General features: G+C 42.2%; 1 protein-coding gene across 1 annotated transcript in view; it reads left to right on the top strand.

Moving 5' to 3' along the window:
- Positions 1 to 6: 6 nt before the first annotated feature.
- CUNH16orf45 (chromosome unknown C16orf45 homolog) overlaps positions 7 to 19,442 on the top strand; it is a 52,113-nt gene continuing 32,677 nt past the window's right edge. Inside the window, exon 1 of the mRNA XM_026076653.1 lies at positions 7 to 102. Coding sequence (XP_025932438.1) covers positions 45 to 102 — 58 coding nt within the window. The 5' untranslated portion in view covers positions 7 to 44. The remainder of the gene's footprint in view (positions 103 to 19,442) is intronic.

Here is a 19,442-nt window from a genome sequence, read left to right as displayed (position 1 = left end):
AGCTGCGGCGCTCCCTCTCCGCCAGCGCGGAGGCGGAGAAGCCGATGAGGCGCTACGGGGCGGTGGAGGAGACGGCGTGGCCGGCGGAGCGGCTGGGCAGAAGTGAGTACGCGGGGCGGCGGGGAGCGGCGATCCGGTGACCGCTTCGCCCTCCGCGGCCGGCGGGAGAGCCGGGTCCGCTCCGGCAAGGGCCGGGGCGCCGGGCCCTGCGGGGTTCCCCGTGCTCGCGGCGGCTCCGGCGAGCCGCGGGAGGATGCGGGGCACCCGCTCCCCGCTGCTGTCGGCAGGGTGCCGTTAGCCCCGGGCTTTGCATGGATACCGGCAGCCTTTCCCGCGCCCCGCGTTGGAGGGCTCAGCCGGCAGGCGCGGTGTCCCGCTCGCCCTGCAGGCAGCGGGTGCGGGAGCGCTGCCCGCCGTTGGCTCCCGCAATGGCTGGGCTGCATTTGTTAGCTCCACAAAAGCTCTGTGGGTGCAGGCGCTTGCTTTCTTGAAATCGTGATTTGCCAGAAAGTAACAATTGACACATCCTTTCCAAAGTGCTGATGGAAAGAGCAGTTAAAAAGATCAGTAGCTGTCAGTTCAAGTTATCTGTGGGACCCTGTCTCCTCTACGGTATCAGTTATTTTTCTTTCATTGGCAGAACTATCTTCCCTACGATCTGATAAGCCCATAAACCAGTTCTCATTTTCGGGGTAACCAGAAAGGCTTTTTTCCAAGGTTTTTCAAGAAACCTTGAAGAGACAGTCACAAAAAGCTCTGTACTGATACAAAGAAAAATATGTTCTAAGTTTCTGCAAGAGTTTGATCAGGCCCCAAGAAGAAAAGCTTTGTGTCATAGGTATAATGACATCCCAATCGAGGCTGGTACTGGGGTTGCTCATATTCCTGAATCTCCATCCTTCTTTTGAGGTGCATTGTGAGGTCTCGCATGGATGCCTTGTGATATCCCGAGGCTTTGCAGCATCCTGGCAGCAGATTTTAGCCAGTGCTCCTGCTATGTTCAGACTTTTCCGATACTGCTGTGTTCCTCCGGCTGTGTTCTGAAATCGTGCTTTACCCCTGGCTCCAGTTTTTCATGCATATGTTATCATATACCATATGCTGGTGACAGAGAGGTGTAAGTCTCCCACTCTGATGTTTCAGCAGCAGTGTTGGTTTTGTTGCAGTGCCTGGCTTGGGTTCAGGACTGAATAACTACTCACTTTCTAAAATGGAACTGAAGACTGAAAATGCTGTTGACTGACTTGGTTGGCTCAGCCACATGCAACAGTTTTGCAGGTTCCCTGGCAGCCTTGTGTTCTTCTCATTCTCATAAATAAGTCTGGTTTTGTTGCAGAGTCAGCTCACAAGCTGAGTGCAGTGCAGCACTTGTAATAATAACAACGGGTACCTGGCAGTGACAGAAGGGTTGTATGTCTTGCAAGGTTTGGATGAAAGATCATTGCTTGGCAGAAGGGAACAATGAGACAGAAGGAGAATTGATCATCTCAAAAATGTGTGCTCAGCCTTGAGTTTCCACCCAAATTGCAACTTGACCAGGTACCAGAAGGGGCTACTGGCAGGACTAGAGCCGAGGTGTCCAGGCTTGTGCACCTGGGCTCTGCAGCTGAATTGCCCTTCTATGCACTAGATTTAATTTAGTGATAATATTTGTGCCTGTGTTTAACAATTTAGATATAGAGTAGGAAGTAGTCTTGAGACCACAGTCTATTCTTTGGTCACCTTGAAAAGCTACTATAATAAGACTTTGCTACTTGAATAATTGATCTGTTTGCTTATAGTAATTCAGGAAAGTTGAAGCCTGTAGAAGTGCTATTTACAGCAGTTGTTTTAGATGATCCCTGCGTCTCTTTCCTATTTTAATACTAATACTGACTTTTAATTGGGCTTTTGCGTTGATTAAAAATAATAGATCTTACTATTTGCTTTAAATGCTCCCATACAACATAGGTCCTAAATTGCATGGCACAATGACAATAGTCTCCAGAAACTCTGGGAAGAAGCTGAAAAAGCGTAATTCTCTTTTTTACTAATGTCATCAATTAGCCATTGTTTTAAATATGAAATGCTAAGTATTAGTATTAACAAAAGCAGGTGCCCATTGCTGCATATGTATTTGCCTTTTTTACTGTCTTTTGACTGTTAATTGTGTCTTATCATAGCTTAAATCAGGATCTCTTTGGTGGTGGAGCTTGTTATGTATTTGTACAACACTCAGCGCAACAGAGTGCCATTCCCTGGCCAATGCCTGTATATGTGACTGTAGTGTAACTAGTCACATCACAAGGGAATGCGCATCCTGATTATGTCCATTACAGAAATAATGTCCTGGAAGTTAGGTAGTGTCTATTTAATTCCTTAAATGGAAAGAGAACTCTGTGCTAACATCTAGATCTGTGGTACAAAAAACTTGCTGATTATTGGTCGTAACAAAGATGAGTTACTTCATGGCAATGAAGTATACTACGGAAATTTATATTGTATGATGGCTTCTGTCAGCCAGATCATCTATAAAGTTATGCTGATTCATATTAGCTGAGGATCTGAAGGCTTACAACGTGAGGGTGCAATGATCTCCAATGGGTTCACATGCAAAATATGAAGCAGATTGTTTTAAGATGACCCGTTAACAAGACGCTGAAGCCTTTTTCTTCATGTACGGGAGAGAATTTTCAAGGAGTGGAGAACATGATAAAAATGGCTGCCTACCATAACTCATGCATTTTCTAGTGCATGCATGTAAAAGGCAGTCAGGCTTGTAAATGGACAGACTGTAATAATAAAGTGGTTACAGCCTTCTCAGTAAATGATCTTTACAATACAGGCTTGGGGAGTCTGCTCTGAACCAGAGCACTCGAGCATTTTGGTCAGTCCTCATTACCCAGTGCACAGCTTCATTTAGAATCATCTGTCTTGCCATCGGCAGGGACTCATAACGCCCTGATTAAGTAACTGCGTTTCAAGCCTGGGAAATAGCCACGAGGAAACAAATCACTTTTCATCATCCTTTTGAACATCCCACTTCTCAGATACATTTCTGCTGTTCTTTTTCTTCCTCTTTCCGTTTCTATGAGGTCTGGAACTAAATTCAGAATTCAAGGTGAATGCCCCAGTTTCAGTCAGCACAAGCAGACAGAAATGCCAGAAAGCTGCAAAGGAAGAGTTTTGATGCCATTTAAGCTGAGAATAAAACTACAGTATTGTGGGGTTTGTTTGCTCTCTAAATGTCATGAAATTTGCTCATTGTTTTCATTTGAATGGTGACTCAGTATTGGAAGTGAGCTGCTGTACCTGTTGCAAAGACTCAGCTTTTCAACTGTTCCTGAATCTGAAGTGGAGATTAGGCGAAAGGAGCCCCGTTGCAGGCCAGCGCTGAAAGACCAAGTTAGAGATTCCCAGCAGATGAGACTCAGTAGTAGCATAAAGCCATCACAGCCAGCTTCCTTTCCTCTCCTGTCCTCCTGGACCTCATGGTGCCATGAGGTGGCAGTGCACTCCAGTGAAGGTGCACACTGGTGGGATTTTATCCATGTAAATTAGACCAGTCCTGAGATTGCTCTGGTGTGTTCCAACACCAGAAGGACTGCACTGTTCCCTGTTTCACAGACATCTTTGGCTGATATATTTGGAAAGCTTATTTCACTGTATTTGGGTTAGTTTATCTTAAAAACCTTTCTAAACTTATCATCCAGAAAGAGATGCTTGTATGTATTTACATGTTCCACAGCTGAGCAGTGAGAGTGGTTCAAACACTGAAAATATGTGCTATTTAACATTTTGCATTTGCATTTCTTGGCAGCATGACAAGGTGGATGTCTCACATCTTTCTGCATCCTTTTTGGTTCAAAACCAGTTTGTTTTAGAAGTGCTGTTCTGCATGGAGATAGTTCATGTCAGCTTGCAGAAGTTGAAGGGCTAAAAAGAAACCAGCCATGGACTGGAATAACATGGATAGTGGTCCTCTAGCTATGGCTTCTTTGCTTTTTGGTGAGCAAAGTATGAAGAAAAGGCCTTTATACAAGAGTGATCCTCTGGTTATGGGTACTTTATCTAATCCACTTGGAACTGCTTGTGTCAACTTTAAGGCCTGATTTCATTAGTGAACAAAAGGGCTTCATTCTAGAACAGAGTCTAGCTGTTAATCACAGAATCACAGAATCACAGAATCGCTGAGGTTGGAAGGGACCTCTGGAGATCATCTAGTCCAACCCCCCTGCTCAAGCAGGGTCACCTAGAGCACATTGCACAGGATTGCATCCAGGCGCGTTTTGAATATCTCCAGCGAAGGAGACTCCACCACCTCTCGGGGCAACCTGTTCCAGTGCTCTGTCACCCTCACAGTGAAAAAGTTTTTCCTCATGTTCAGATGGAAGTGTCTGTGTTTCAGTTTGTGCCCATTGCCTCGCGTCCTGTCGCTCGGCACCACTGAAAAGAGTCTGGCTCCATCCTCTCGACACCCTCCCTTCAGATACTTGTACACGTTGATAAGATCTCCTCTCAGCCTTCTCTTCTCCAAGCTAAACAGGCCAAGCTCTCTCAGCCTTTCCTCATAAGAGAGATGCTCCAGTCCCCTAATCATCTTTGTGGCCCTTCGCTGGACTTGCTGCAGTAGTGCCACATCCCTCTTGTACTGGGGAGCCCAGAACTGGATGCAGTACTCCAGATGTGGCCTCACCAGGGCTGAGTAGAGGGGGAGAATCACCTCCCTCGAGCTGCTGGCAACACTCTTCCTGATGCACCCCAGGATACCATTGGCCTTCTTGGCCACAAGGGCACATTGCTGCCTCATGCTTAACTTGGTGTCCACCAGCACTCCCAGGTCCTTCTCCGCAGAGCTGCTTTCCAGCAGGTCAACCCCCAACCTGTACTGGTGACTGGGGTTATTCCTCCCCAGGTGCAGGACCCTGCACTTCCCTTTGTTGAACTTCATGAGGTTCCTCTCCACCCACCTCTCCAGCCTGTCCAGGTCTCTCTGAATGGCAGCACAGCCCTCTGGTGTATCAGCCACTCCTCCCAGTTTTGTATCATCAGCAAACTTGCTGAGGGTGCACTCTGTGCCTTTATCCAGGTCATTGATGAAGAAGTTGAACAAGACTGGACCCAGTACTGACCCCTGGGGGACACCGCTAGCTACAGGCCTCCAACTAGACTCTGTGCCACTGATCACAACTCTCTGAGCTCTGCCATTCAGCCAGTTCTCAGTCCACCTCCCTGTCCACTCATCTAACCCACACTTCCTGAGCTTGCCTATGAGGATGCTATGGGAGACAGTGTCAAAAGCCTTGCTGAAGTCTAGGTAGACAACATCCACTGCTCTCCCCTCATCTACCCAGCCAGTCATTCCATCATAGAAGGCTATCAGATTGGCTAGGCATGATTTCCCCTTGGTGAAGCCATGCTGACTACTCCTGATCACCTTCTTTTCCTCCACATGCGTGGAGATGGCTTCCAGGATGAGCTGCTCCATCACCTTTCCAGGGATGGAGGTGAGGCTGACTGGCCTGTAGTTCCCTGGGTCCTCCTTCTTGCCCTTTTTGAAGACTGGGGTGACATTGGCTTTCTTCCAGTCCTCGGGCACCTCTCCTGTTCTCCATGACCTTTCAAAGATGATGGAGAGTGGCTTAGCAATAATGTCCGCCAGCTCCCTCAGCACTCGTGGGTGCATCCCATCAGGGCCCATGGATTTGTGGGTGTCAAGTTTGCTTAAATGATCTCTAACCCACTCCTCCTCCACCAAGGGAAAGTCTTCCTCTCTCCAGACTTTCTCTCTTGCCTCCAGGRTCTGGGGTTCCTGAGGGCTGGCCTGAGCAGTAAAGACTGAAGCAAAGAAGGCATTCAGTAACTCTGCCTTCTCTGCATCCTTCGTCACCAGGGCACCCACCCCATTCAGCAAAGGCCCCACATTTTCCCTAGTCTTCCTCTTGCTGCTGATGTATTTGAAGAAGCCCTTCTTGCTGTCCTTGACATCTCTAGCCAGAAAATGTTTAATGTTATAATGTAATAATTTGAAAGATGTCTGTTGCAATGTTAAAAAATCAGTCAAGTAGCAACAGAGAAATGCATTTGTCTTGCACAGCAAAGCATGCACAGCTAGCACCCTGTGATGTCTGTCATTCTGGTCCCTAAAAAGTATTTAGGATGGGTTCATATTAATCATATGCCTTTAGATATTAGTCAAAAAGGAGGCAAATACCAATTTCTTCTTGAATTTTTGTATCAGCTTTTTAAAACTTGGAGGTTTAATAGCTCTATATATATCTAGTACAGATAGATTGACAGTATGTTGGTTCCTGTGAAATACTGAATGCACTCCTGTGCATTTATGCTTAGTCCCAAGTGACTGTAGAAAAGCTGACTTGTTCAGACTCTGACAGTCAAAGGTGGACGCAGTCCTGATAGTTGGTGGGGGGACAGCTGATCGTCCTTGTTCTTCCTCCTGTATTGCTTCATGAGACTGAAGGATGACTCGTGTTGTCCCACGGGATGGGGAAGGCTCCCAGAACTGTGGTTGGGAAGGTGCAATGGTGCTTGGGGCTGTCAAGTCAGAAACTACAGAAATTACAGAGAAATGCTAGGAATTCATGAGTTTTCAGCAAGAGGTGAAGAGTTCACGAGCTGGGACTGACAAGGGGCTGAAGTCTACCCCCCAGTTAAATCCAAACCTACATCAGTTATAGGAGTTTCTGTCATTTGGTAGTTAAATTTTCAAACAAATGGCTTTGGGTATTCTCCCATAATGTCCCACAAACATCCACAAAACCACTTCAGTGCTTGGCCTAAAAATTTTCCATTACTGTAACATCTCTCCAAGCAGCCAATAATGTGCTATGGCCCTGCCTATCATGCTCTTGTGATATTGTTCCTCAGTCTCTTCGTGTTCCCACTCTGATTAAAAAAATAATGGAGGTTTCAAAGGCACAAATCAAAGTTATAAAACCTTGCTTCCACTGCTGTCCTTTCACAGTGATGCCCTTGTGTTACTGTAAATTCCCCAAATTGTTAATTATATCTATTACAGGTGGTAAGAGAGACAAAACAGATTAAGCTTTTTCAGGGGATCTGCTAAGATAAGTGGGAAAGAAGCTAACTCAAGGATATACACAATTAAATTTCTTTTTATAGAAGCAACAAGTCTGCTGGCTTTATGAAGGTCTGAAAACAGACTTTAAAAAGGGAGAGAAGGTAATTAATATTCTTCCCATGTCTCCATTAAAAAAAAAATCTGTATAATAATTTTGAAAAGAAAGAGAGAATGACCAAGAAATTAAAATATGGACAATAAAACAATCATGAGGAACCCCACTGTAGTAGACATTATTTTTCTGAGCATATTTTTTTAGAAAATACTCACCAAAATATTCTAATCATCCACAAAGACAACTGATTCAAAGCATGAGGCCAGTTCTACATTATTATCTTTGCTTGTTCATAATTATTAATGTTAACATATCTATATGGTAGTTCAAGAGGAAAAGCAGCTGTTGTCTCATCTGTGAAACCAAGAAAAAAGTACCCTCCTTGCACGCTGAAAATCAGTATCCTTTCTGAAAAGGACAGAGCCTGTTTTCCTCAAGTCAATAGCAAAACTCACCTGCCTCAGTGGCAGTCAGATAGTCTAAAATTCTGTTAAACAGCTTGGTGTTTCTACAGATCACTAGTGTTTTTGGCTGGCTTTAGAAACTAAGAATTAACATCTCTGCAATATGTACATACCATTTTTTGAATTTTCTTTGCATATCTGCTTTTATATGTACCAGGCCCTGATCCTTCTCCTTCTGAAAAATATTTCTTAAATACAGAATCTACCACTATAATCTCCACCAGGTCATTCCTGCACAACCTGTGGGTCACAAGGGAAGGGTGTGTTTCGGTTTTGTTTTACTTCACAGAAAGCCAGGAGAATGACTTACAGAGTGAGACTAATCCAGTTTCTAATATCTACACATTGTCTCATCTTTCTAATTCCTCCTCCCACAGCTGGGTGCTCCAGGCAGCTGCTGAGATGGAGAAAGAAGGAAAAGGGAGAACTGGAAAGATTTCAGTGCTGCTGAGTGCATTCCTGCTAAAATATTGGTCAATAAGTGAAGGACTTGTAACACTTACAGCAACTTCTTTCAGGCACTACTTCATTTTGGTCTTCCAAGTCCACAGAGCTCTGTAGTGCAGATCTCCATGGGGAGATATGTTCCTGTCTGGTGACCAAAATAAAATCAGTCAATGGGCCACTGATCAGCCCTCACCTCCATCATCTCCCTATCACTATTGCATGAATTTTGCCCTTCCTCCTCTCTTCTGTCTAGCCACGGGCTACGTGTCTCCAAGGCTTCTCACTAAAAAGTGCAGCAAATTTACTCCCTAATTTGGCCCATGGTTCTGAGCCTAATACCTGCTGTTCTCCTGAGCCAACCTATCCTACAAGGCCAAACTTATCCTACAATACGTAGACAAATGAGAATTACAGCAAATATTACCACCCCAGCCTGATCAAAGCCAAAGGGCCTGGGCAGAAGGAGTCTGGCTACTGGATACTATCAGGGCTACCTGGCAAAAAACGCATTGGTTATTATGGGCAATAATCAAGATCTTATTGCTTCACTTCTGTTCGTGTGTATTGGCAAAGACGTTTCTCTCTGCTAAGATATTCATAAATCAGACGGTTAATGACTTCCAAATCTCTGTGCCCAACTGTGTGCCAGTCAGGAAATAAACATTTAAAATGTAAGTCAGTGCTTATATTCAAGCCAGTGCCAAGCAATCGTTGTTGGAAATGAAATATTATAGATGAGGCTCAAGTGTCATATTTGGAACTGTTGCTCATTAATTTTTGTATTTTTAAAGGTATTTTACAGAAAAAAATGCATTAGACCTGGAAAGCAGGACACTTTGAACTACACACATCATTCCTGCTGCTGGTAGCCTGTGGGATTATGGACTCAGTCTATGTAATTTTGTTTCATAATTGATCCCTTAGTTGTATTGCATGTTTTCATCAGAGAAACCACTTGTGAGAATGTGTGTGTATGTCTGTCTCAAGTTAAAGGTGCTTTATAAAACAGGATTAAAAACATACATTCAGGATCAAACTCTCACTGCAAAGTACTGTGTATCATGCATGAAGTTTAGAGTATTCTTAAAGTTACTGAGCACTATAAAGGTTGAAACTGGGTACCCTGTAATCCTGAATCCCAAAGCACTTTCCCTCTGTAGAGGGATACATTCCATTTTAGTCAAAATCTTGGTAAAATAGTCCCAGAGAATTAAGAAATAAATAATGCCACTTCATTTCTATGAGACATGTTCTGCTATCTAACTACATAGAGGGTATAGTATAAATACATTTGCAATTCAAAGATGAAAAATGCATACTTGGAGGGCAAACTGGATGAAGAATCAGTAGGAGCACCCCTGCATAATTATGTTAGTTGCCCTTCAGGATCAGAAATGAAACATTAATTATCAACATTTTGTCAGTTCGTAAAGGGCAAAATGTCTGAGAAAATCGTTTCAAGCAAATTTTGTCATTAAATAAGGATAAATGATTTCAATGAGACAGGTGGCTTATTGCATAATTCTAATGAATGCGAACACTACCAAATGCAAGAGGTAATGTGTTATTGTAAGAACAGCAGCAGTGTTTAAGGATCTTTTTATTGCCCTGAAGCCCTGCCCCTTCCCTAGCCCTTTATTCATTAGAGATTTCAGATTTTTTTATAGAGACTTTTTTTTATATATTGATGAAATTGGAACAAAAGCTTCTCATCACAAGGTGATTTAATGGATATGTTCATCTCTTGGAGAAAACAACTCCAAAACCAGAAGAAGAATCAACAGTCTATTCTACCATTTATGCCCCTGTACATAAGGCCCAAGCTGATTTTAGAATAATGCAGTAGAAGCCAGATGAGCAAGACAGTGAACTGACCTCCCTGTGAAATGACAAAGATGCATAACGGACACTTTCTTAGTTATGAAACACAGCCCAAACTTCATCAATGGAAATTTTCTCACTGATTTTAGTGAAAGAAAAACTGGTCTCTGTACCTATATCTCTGGGAGTCCTGTTCACCTTGATTCTCTTTGGAAAACTCTCTGGGAGGGAATTCAGGGGCTTTATCAATACCCCGAGGGAACTTGGGGAACCATGTTGGGCTGTCCTGTGCGTTTAGCCTCCCACCCATCGCCTCTCGCTGGGCAAGCGCTGCAGCAGGCTGAAGTTACTGCCATTGGGCAGGCTCTAGAAAACAAGACCGAGACATTTTCCTTCAGGCTGATACTTGTCTGTAGCAAAGGCAGAATATGTGGGATGAGATGGCATAGGCACAGCTGTGGAGTTTTGAAAGCCAGCAAAACCATGATCTGTTTGTCTCTGCCTTGGTAAGGTGGGAAATGTATTGCAATTACAAAATTTATTTCTAATAATTTCTCATACAAAGAGAAGGTGCCAGGCAGTGATCCACTCACCTCAGTGGTAGAGTTCAGCACCCTGCTGCGCCGCCTTCGTTTGCTCCCCTCTGAGACCTGCGGGGAGGCAATCAGCTCAGCGCGCTCCACCGCCGTCAGCCCAGTGCCAGTTGTGAGGAAGAATGTATTAGCATATTTAAAGAAGGCTGAATCAAAATAAAGTATGTCAAAGCAATTAACTTGGTGAAAACAGAGGTTGATAGAGAATGACTCCACATCCTCAGACAAAAGACAAGTGCAAACAGATTTATGTGCCAACTGTGATCATCATTATTCTACATGATGCGAATAAATGGGGCCCTGCTCTGTTCCACCTGAGCATATGCTGAGAAAGAACCAAACGGTTTTGGCTCTATGTTCATAATTCCATGTTTAAGGAGGGCTCAACTTTTGCCTAGGGCTTTCTGGAAGCACCATGTGCCCCTATACGTTGGCGAGCAAGACCCTATAGATTCTTCACTGCCTGGCTTCCCCCTTTGCTGCCGGGCTGTACCCACTGTATGCCAGTGGGCTAAGGAATAGCAACACTCATCCCCTTGAGAAATCACTTATCTTTTCTTCTCTGAAACATGAAACTTCTTTTTTTCTTGGCTTCTGAGAAGTAACTTCTCAATATTTAATTACTTGCTGAAGTGTGAATCTGTTACGCGAACCAATTTCTTTAGTTTCTGAAGCAGTTCCCCACACTAGTATCACTTTGGCCTTTACTGGATCGGACTTGGATGTCTATAATATTTATCCAATGGTATTAAGATTGCCTAAAAATATCCACCAGCTGCTGGGAAGATGTTTAGAGCCCTGGTAGGCAACTGTGATTAGAGAACCACGTCACAGAGGAGAGAGAGAGAGAGATAAGCAGGCTCTCTGGTATGCGATTGGATAATTTCAAACAAAGGAGAATACTGTGAAGACTTGAAATTTAGAAATGTCAGTGGCCATTTTATAATTATCTCCCTTGCTACATATGCTGCTGTTTATCAATTGGTGCTAGTAGGAGAAGTCTTGCATAAAATGATATATTCCTAAAGAGGTTTGGCAAGATTTTCTAAGACTGAGCATTTTGGTGAATTTTTTTTTTTTGAAAGAAAAAAAATAATGCAGATAGAAAATGTCTTTTTAAAATATCAAACTAAATAAGCTTTAAAGAACTGAGCATTAGCTGTAGCTGACACTGTTACAGTATTTGAAACTTAAATGCTGATGCTTTGAGCTAGTGTTACAGGATCAGAAAATGACTCCAGTGAGTAATCAAACGGAAAGCCACAGGCTGTTTCCTTTGACCACTGAGCAAAATGACAGAAGTAAATGAAGAAGTAATTTGCCTTTCTTAATTTTCCCTTTTAATCCTCCATCATGTAAGTATGGAGCATAAATAGCTTTCCTTGGAATATGACTTTAACCTGCTCTTGCTCCCAAGTCCACATTATCCCAGATGAGACTGCATTGATATACCAACCCCAGTAACTAACTATACTAGTTTCTATTTATGGCCTTCTGATAGCGCTGAATCTCATGCAGGGACTGTGGCAGGACTGGGCACAGAAAACCCTTTCCTGAATCTTCCTGACGCCTGGCAGTCTTCCTGAGCCAGATTAAAATAGCTTCTTGCAGATAAAGGTCTAGCTTAGCACCACTGAAGAAAACTGACAATGAGGGCGTTTGGGTCAGACCTTCAAAGACGATTTTCCCTCATTTTTCATGGCTTGTTTTGGATCCATTTTCTCATAGGGAACAGCTGTTAGGTCAAATACACTTAGCAAACTTTCCCACTAGGTTGCATACAACTGAATATTCTCTCCATTCTCTGAAGGACAAATTGCTGTTTAAAGTGCACAAGGTCATATTTTCAATTCATTAAATGATGGGAAAAGGTGAAAGGAATATGCAAAAACCAGTGGCAGCTACATTGTTGGCATCATGATTTATTTGAATGTAAAGCAGGTTTGCACCTCACACAGATTTATTCTGAAAAAGAGAATATTATTTTAAGAAGTTGACCCCCTGCCCAGGTATAAAGGCGTTAAAGAACAGATACCAGGAACTAGGTACTTTAGGAACTAGGAACACTTGTCTCTTCTGTGCTAGCTTTAAGATAATCAAACAGATACTAGGAAATATAGCCCCTGTTCTCATGAATCTGGCCTCTAGAGATAGATAACTGATTCAGTTTGATTTCCGGATTTGTTTTTTCTGCCTTTCTGAGATACTGGAAGCCACTAGAGAGAGGACAAAGGGGCTGGTACTTCAAGTGGTATGAGAAGCACTGAGGTACCTGGCTGAGTGTCCTACTCGCATGCTGAGGAGTAAACTGATACTAAGGATTGGGATCAGGAGAGAATTATCCCCCAGGTCAGACTGGCAAGGCCCACTGGGATCTTTTGCCTTTGGCAGTCTGGCCCATGATCCACTTCTTAGGGAGGACTTCTATGGGAGTTCACTGAATCTTGTCTAGCTATAACAGAGTGTAGGGGGTTGGTAATGCCCCGATCTCTCTTGCTCTTCTCCTGTGTTGCATTAAATGCAGCTTTGCTCTTTAAACTATTTACAGGACCTTGGAAGGTGTTTTGTGGTCTTTGATCCTTGTGGGCTATCCACCTATTGCCTGTGATTTTTGAAAAATGGAATCAGTGACCCGCATGGTCCCTTTTATTTCTGCATTCATAAAGAGATAAAGACAGAGATGTAACAGTGAGGCCAGGACTATGATTGGGGGAAGAGAGGAATATTAAGACCAAATCCAAAGCTTAGCTACATTTTATGGAATTATTTTTCTATACGAATATGGGTTTCTGATGAAGATGAGTGCCAGAGCTCTTGTACTGGCTCCAGCATCATTTTCCACTGCATTAAACTCTTGCCCTTAATACACAGACATGATGTGCTACAGTGAATGACTGGGCTTAATTCCTGCACTCTTCTTAATTCCTCCTCTCCTTCCTGCAGTTTTCTTTGCCTCATTTCCTAGGTATGTTCATTCAAAGGAAACAACATGACTCAAAACACAGCACTCCTGCCATGCAAACTGCAGTGATTTGAGGACTGGACAGAGCACACCTAAAGCACTCAGAGCTTGAGTAATCCAAAGTGTGTCTGTTTAGCAGAGACATAATGCAAGGATGCCTAAACTTTGGGATAAATCCCAGTCAAAAGTAGAGAACATGTATGAGAGCTCTTTCAGCAGGAATCTTAGCCAGACAAAACACTTTTTAAAGCATCCTCCTAATTTATTTTGTTGCACTGATTTCATAATTGCTCATGTGGATCTTTTCCTCAGTAATTGATCAGAAATTCTGTTGTGTTTACCTTTCATGTAGAATAGTCTAGATATAAAATTCCTGAAGAAAATCATAACATTTTATTTAATTGTTTTTTAAATTGTGTGGCTAGTCAAAACACAGTAAATCTGGTGTAACTCTTTTCACTCTGGGAATATGTTACACCAGGGCATTTTAAGCAAGAAAAACCTGTCCCCTTCTGTGAGTCCTAGACATGTATAGGTATTTTAACCAAAGAAAACATTGTTCATGTAACACATTTTCATTCACTCTGCACAAGGGGGAAGAGGCATTGTTTCTTAGAAGTTATTTTTTCCCTTTCCTGCATTTATAACAAGGTGACTATCCACTGTCCTTCACAGGAGCAAGATCTATAAGAGCAGGAAACTGAACCTCTCCTCACAGAATATCCCTTTGATTATTCCCTCAGGCGTCCTCATCCTGTGGTGATAGAAAGGAAGAAATTCCCAGCTAGATACCATTTTAGATCGGCTGGAACAGATGATCATATTTCTCCTCCATTTCTAGATACTGGAAACTGCTCTTCTGCATATGGCTGGAAGAGTTTTCACAGAGACTGGATGTGAATGACATTTCTATAGGCAAAACCAGGGCATTATCAGACCCCAGCTAGTATAAGATGGGTGTTTGCTGGTGAGTCAAGTAAAGAAACAGGCAGCATGGGAGATGATCATCGTGAGCTGTATTTCTTCCTAACTGGATCGATATTGCAAATGAACTGAAAATTGTACAACTAGATGCAAATAAAATAGCGTGGAATGTTTACAGCAATACTTGGCTATTAGTTTATATCCCAGTTTGCACCAATAGAAATTAGATCAGAGATATTTCATTCAGAGGAAGGGTCAGTAAAAATTAGGCTCATCACCAAACTACTTATTCCTGGTGGTGATTAACCTTGCATAGTGATTCCTGAGGAAGTAAGTAAAAGATATGTATGCTTTTTCGCAAACAAATTCCCATTCAAAAATGAGAATACACACACACACACACACACACACAATTTAAAATTGCAAACAAGGTAAATTCATTATTTAATGGTATAGAACTTACTTAAATCATACTTCTGTAAGATCTACTAATCTACTATTAGCAACATATATGAACAGTGGTCTGAAACAAATTATAGTGACCATGTTTTGCCTGTTCAGTCTGCCTGATAACACTTTCTGAATAGAGTCAATATTTTTTCTGTTGATTGTAAGAAGTTTTCATACAGCAACAGGGAAGATATAAACATCTAACGAAATAGGAAAGTAAAGCCAAAGAATTGGATAGGAAGACTACCTGAGGGGAAAGAGGAAGAAAAAAAGAAGCAATTTAGCATAATTCGTTTTTAAGAAAACAACAGATTTCATGCTGCTGGCATCCCAATATTTTAGTGAGTGACAAGCCTGTTTCCTGCTCTTCTTGAGCTTATGTTTAATTCATATATGGAATTTCCACCCTTAAGAAACACAGAAAGAGGAAGTTCTGATCATTTGTAGCCAGAAGAAACTGTTTCAAGGGTATGCCATTGCTTTTCAAATCAATAATTCGTTAACACTCTACTTATAAACTTCATTTGGAAGTTGTTCATATGCAGACATGACAGCAGTGGAAATTCAGTACCAGATGCAATACAATACTGCGAAAATTGCTTTGGAAACATTAAAAAAAAAAAAAAAGTGAAATGTGACTAAAGACCATGGGATAACTTTGAGCTATTAGTGAGACCTTTGTCTGCTGGCTGTGCGTTGGTGTGCAGCACCTCCGAGTCTACGCTCCTCTCCATCCTCAAACCGCACAGTTGTCCCGCAGCAGGGCAGAGCCCAGCTTCAGTGCTCTGCAAGTCTCTGCTGTTCCCTTTTGGCAGGCTTTGGACCCCCTCTCTTTTAGGACATTGTGATCAGTTGTTTACCGTGACAGAAGAGCCTTCCTAAGATTACTTTATATTAACAGTTGGAACTTTTTTGGTGAAAAAGTGTTTCTGAAAACAGTTTACATGCTTTTTTATCTCATCTAAGGACTTGCCATCCTGCTATGACTTAATCTAGGAAGGATTAATGTCCTTAGATATCTTCCGATTCCTCTAAACAATTCATCCACTCCCCCCCCCCCCAGCAGAATTATCTTTTTAAAAATCTTTGGCTATCCAAAGCCTTTTCCTACCTAAAAGTGTGCCTTAACAATTCTGACAAGTTTCTCTGAAAACAGGCCAATTTTCCAATGCTTTTTCCAGATAATGTTCTCTTATATTAAAACATACATTCATACAGTTGGTGCCCTGATAACCCAGTGAACGTATGGTACTCCTGTTGAAACTGTTTTGTAACACAGGTATATTGGCATGGGACCCCAGCTGCCTACATGGTGCAAGGTGACAGCATTCGAAAAATCTTTCCTGCTCTGAGAAGAACATTCTGAATAGCTGAATGCTATGATTCCCATATAATAAGTCTGTGTTATATTGTAGACCGTCCGCTTTAGAGAAGATTTTCTTAATTATATACCCAGCCTGGCAGTGTCCCATTTCAAATGCTGCCCAGAGGAAGTCTCAGTACCAAGGTATCATGTGACCTTATCCTCTCACACCAGGAAAGGTAAGAGAAGTCTCCCTGTTTTCCAAAAATGATCACTGAGTGGTGACAGAACTACTTTGTGCAAAGTCAAGGAAGCCAGCTTTCTTCTGAAGGAGGTCTTGGAAAAACAAGTAGTGTTTTAATCTGACTTCTCTAAGGCTGTGATATGTGTTATGGCTGTGTCTGTGATAAAGAACAGCTGTTTGTTCAAGAAAGTAAGAGGCTCCCTTTCCATCCCAAAGTTGCTCAAATCTTGGGTCTAAGCAGCTTACAAGTAAGGGGAACTAATTAGGGATGTATTTCTTCCCCAAGCAGGCAGATGGGGAAGGTTGGAGAATTGGTATACCTGTTACTCTGTCCCTGTTCTCCAGTAATTCACTGCGCACCTTCTCTTGAGCAAGGAGGGAGCAGAGAGCAACCTGAGGCCCAAAGCCCCTTGACTGATGCCTCTGTCAGTCTCCAGCTCGTTGGAAACCACCCCCCCACCAAAACTGACTGTCATTCCTTACAAAATCCATGGCAGGCTGATGCAGGCTAGCCAGTACTAGTAATGACGTGTTTTTCACAAACAAATGAGCTGAATTGCTGGGGTCTCTGCAAGCAGCAGTTACTTAAGTGCTGAAACAACACCATGCAAGATCAGCCAGTTTGTCTCATCTGCAGAGACCCAGTATGTATGTATGTATGTATTTATCTGTGGGTAGGGAGAGGGAGAGAAGAGTAAGAAATTGGAAGAACAGAATATCAGGAGGAACCTCTGGTTTTAGGCGTACTGGGATATCGAGGGCACCCTTCCCTAAGGTTAGGTCAGTAGGAGAATTGCTGATACGAAAAATACCTTGGTACATCTCCTAGAAAGAGGAGGAAAAATGGCACTCATTTCAGCTATAGCATGACAAATTAGGTTGCTTAGTTTCAGACTGACATGTAATGTGGTCTGGGGGAAATTGCTTTCACACCTTATCTAAAGCCACCAGCCAAACGTGTGAAAAAACCTGTTCCCAGAGCATCTGGCAGCAAGGAACATGGTACTGATACCCAAGGAACAGGAGTTCATTTAGAATTGGAAATAACAGTAGGAAGTCTGAGAAATGTTCTTGCACAATTCAATTATAGTTCTCTTAAGTCTGTCATAGTTCTCTGCAGACTTCATTATATGGCCAGATCTTCTTTCAATCCCACTGAAAATCACTTAATCCTTCTTTGTACCCAACAGGAATGGCTGGATGAGATACCACAGGTTATTTTTCAAATGGGATGTACTGGTCTTGAATGGAGCCTGTGGCCCATTTCAGGCACTGGGGATATTGGAAACTGAAGTCCAAAATGGTCACAGAGATGATGATGCCCTTCTAATGTGCAGTAATTGCTCTGAAAAAATTCTCTCCTGAATATGAGCAAGTCCTGTTTCCACTGCCAATACCTCTGAGACACCAGCAAAGACACTGTGTTGGTAGATTTTAAAGTCTGATGTGTGACAGGAACTGTCCTGAGATTGATATTAAGCAGGCCAACCTGCCAAATTTAGAATTTGGGTATTTGAAGACTGTTTCAGTGCAGAGGTGCAATTTGTATTAAAACAGAGAATTCTGTTTCATCTGAGCAGAGAATCACAAGTGCATCCATGAATAATGTCTCTGGGGTTTCTTAATTCATTGAGACTTGAGTTTAAAAAAAGATTTTATAAAAAACAGTAATTCCAAGTTCCTCTTGCTGTTTTCATGATTCTGTTTTCTTCATTTTTATGCATTTGCCCTCTAACAGGCTGAAGAGATGTGCGCAACCTCGTTATCACTGACCATAATGGGAACTGGCTGGGGCATGCAAAGTGCCTAGGCAGAGTCCTGGAAGCGGCTTCAAAGCAGCAAGGGCGAACCCTGTAATTGGAATGTCAAAGCCTCTCAGGGTTTTCAAAACTCAATCTTTGAGTGTCATTATGGTAATTTATGTTACTGGACATGCTTGTACATACCCTGAATTTATTTACATCAGAAGCACTTCCTGCTAATTTCATTAACACTAAAAAATCCGTATTTTTGACTTACTAGTAAGGGACTATCAGATCAGGCCTGGGGCTGTTATTTGATTGTTTATGGAAAGACTTTCATAGGAAACTGTCTTATGTTTTCAAAAAAAATATTTAGTTTATATTAAATATTGAGTTCTGACTCCTTAGGCTGTGGGTGCTGAAATTCTGTTTTCTGATCTGTAAATATATTTTATATTAGCTTTTATACTGCTGCCTGAGGAAGTACTACTGAGGAAGAATCCTCTCTCTCCCCCTGAAATTGACTGTTTAGGGGAATATCCAGGGCATTGTGAATCCCAGATCAAAGACATGATATAGACTTGATATAAGACATGATCATGATACAAGATATGATATAGACATGATATAAGACCTAATCAAGACATGATATAAAAATAGAAGGATTCTCTGTGGTAGAAAAACTACATACAAATCATAATGTTGATGCTACAAAACATCACCAAATCATATACAGATTTACAGCTAGAAAGAAACGATTCTAGTTACAGATAATTAGATAGCAAATTGTCCTATTGTACTGAGACAACTCCCTGCATAAGCAAAAACCTTGAGATCCAGATGGAAGAAAATGAAAGCAGAGATGGTGCATTATCTTGAAGTGATAGTCTGATCATTTGACAGGATGGATCCTTATGACTTTATATATGGAGAAAGAGTCTGGAATCTTTGGGTGAGCAATATCTGGGTGCAGAGGACACCAGACCTCAAAAAGCTAAATTCTACCGCTGAACAAGTATCAGTGATACTGAGTGGAGCTGTTAGTTTATACTATCTGATGATCTAGTCCAGAAACTGTGGTTTACTCCAATTCTGAGACGCCAGTAGAAAAGGACATTGGGGACTGTATGCTTAGTAGAAAAAGGATCCTTTCTAAAGCCAGATTCTCAGTTCATCAGACACACAGGCAAACCATTTTTCTGTAACTCTCAGTTTGGAAACAAAATCCACCTTGTGCTGCAGATTCTAAAGGTAAAATATAACTCTAGGCTTCCTGGCTGTAAATAAACCTTTCAAATGTCAGCTACGTGCCACAGTACCAGTGCTGCTAAATGGACAAGAGCTGGGGGCAAAATC

The sequence above is a fragment of the Apteryx rowi genome, unplaced genomic scaffold (assembly GCF_003343035.1).
Source record: "Apteryx rowi isolate R43461 unplaced genomic scaffold, aptRow1 scaffold_436, whole genome shotgun sequence".
Taxonomy (NCBI): Eukaryota; Metazoa; Chordata; class Aves; order Apterygiformes; family Apterygidae; genus Apteryx; species Apteryx rowi.
Note: the sequence above shows the minus strand (reverse complement) of the source record. Positions and strands in the feature narration are given on the sequence as shown.